At 55.1% G+C, this 1,447-nt stretch overlaps 1 protein-coding gene across 1 annotated transcript in view; it reads left to right on the forward strand.

The window, feature by feature from the left end:
- The window catches only part of POLR3E (RNA polymerase III subunit E), a 41,733-nt gene that overhangs the window by 18,368 nt on the left and 21,918 nt on the right, over positions 1-1,447 (forward strand). Inside the window, exon 13 of the mRNA XM_019512854.1 lies at positions 24-144. Coding sequence (XP_019368399.1) covers positions 24-144 — 121 coding nt within the window. The remainder of the gene's footprint in view (positions 1-23; positions 145-1,447) is intronic.

Genomic DNA, 1,447 nt, shown 5'->3' on the forward strand with positions numbered 1-1,447 from the left:
TTTTTTCCCCCCCCCCCCCACAGTGAAGGTCATGCCTTTTGCAAACCTTATGAGCTTAATGGGTCCTGGGATTGATTCGACTGCAGTTTTACGTTGCATACAGCAGGTGGCAATGCTGGTTCAGGGAAACTGGGTGGTGAAGAGGTATGGTTTCTGTTCTTTGTTGCTGTCAAATGTTAATCTTCCTGTTCAGAAGTGGATCAGAGCAGGGGCCTTAGAATCTGTGCCAGCATGCTGCTGCTGAAAGCAAAGTGTGCACTTTAAAAACCCAAAATGACTTGAACAAAAACGTAATTAAGATTCAGGGGCTTTTTTTCTATAGTGCTTTCTAATGCAGGATTCAAAAGGCTGATGTCAGATGATCTGAGTTCAGCCTGTCCCTTACTTCAATCATGCTGATCTGTGATAAGATCTTACTTGGGTCTGTACCAAGTCATTTGAGTTCCTTGGTGTCAGCCATCTGTGAGACTAAAGTCCTGCAACCTTCCAGAGAATCACGCCGAATGGGAGCATTTCTAGTGAAAGAAACTAGGCCTGTGCGAATAGGAGAGTATTTAATTTGGATTCGACTGATTCAAAGGACAGTAATACGATTTGGCTGAATCGGCTTCGGAAGATTTGGCGCTGATTTGGAGAGGTTCGGTGATTCGGATAGACTGGGAAGAGGCAGACACAGCTGGGTGGCTACAGGTTCTCCCGGGGCTCCTCCGGCTGTGCCTGCCTGTCCCAAGGTTGGGAGAGCCATGGGAGAAGCCCCCAAGGCTGCCCTGCCTGGCCCTAGTCTAGACTGGCACTTAAAAAAAATCCACACTCACCAGCTCTGGCAGCAGTAATTGGGGCCTCTGGGTGCTTGTGGCAGAGCCCCCCCACACACAGTGCCAGGTGGTGGGGTGCAGCAGGGATCGCCTGCATTGTGTGGGTGCAGGGTACTGCATGCTGTCCGGGAGGTGGGGCCACTGGGGCTGAGCAGTGCTGGGTTCTGGCTACCTGCTGGAGCTGCCCCAGCTTCCAGACAACATGTGGTACCCTGCCAAGCCGCACTGCACCCATGCCATGGGGCAGCTGCAGTGTGGGTGTCAAGCGGAGGCGGCGATCCCTGCTGTCCCGCGCTGTGCAGGGGGGTCTGTCACGAGCACTCAGAGGCCCTGATTGTCGCTGCCAGAGCTAGTGAGTATAGGGCTTTTTTTTTTTTAAGTGCCAAGAGGCTGGGATGGGGCTGGGCAGGGGGCTTCTCCCACGGCTCCTGCTGTGCCTGCCTCTGCTGTGGTGGAGGGATCCGCAGGGGCTATGCCCTGCTGCCGCTTGCCCAGCTGGGGGGGGGTGTGATGCATGATGCAGGTGCAGCTCGCTCCAGGCAGCTGCAGGGCATGGCCCCTGCTCCCAGTATTGCCGCGCTCACATCGGTGCCCACTTGCCCCCTTCTGCCTGGAGCCTGCATCCCGCCTCC

Source organism: Gavialis gangeticus, unplaced genomic scaffold (genome assembly GCF_001723915.1).
Source record: "Gavialis gangeticus isolate Ggan-Ray unplaced genomic scaffold, GavGan_comp1, whole genome shotgun sequence".
NCBI classification, from domain to species: domain Eukaryota; kingdom Metazoa; phylum Chordata; order Crocodylia; family Gavialidae; genus Gavialis; species Gavialis gangeticus.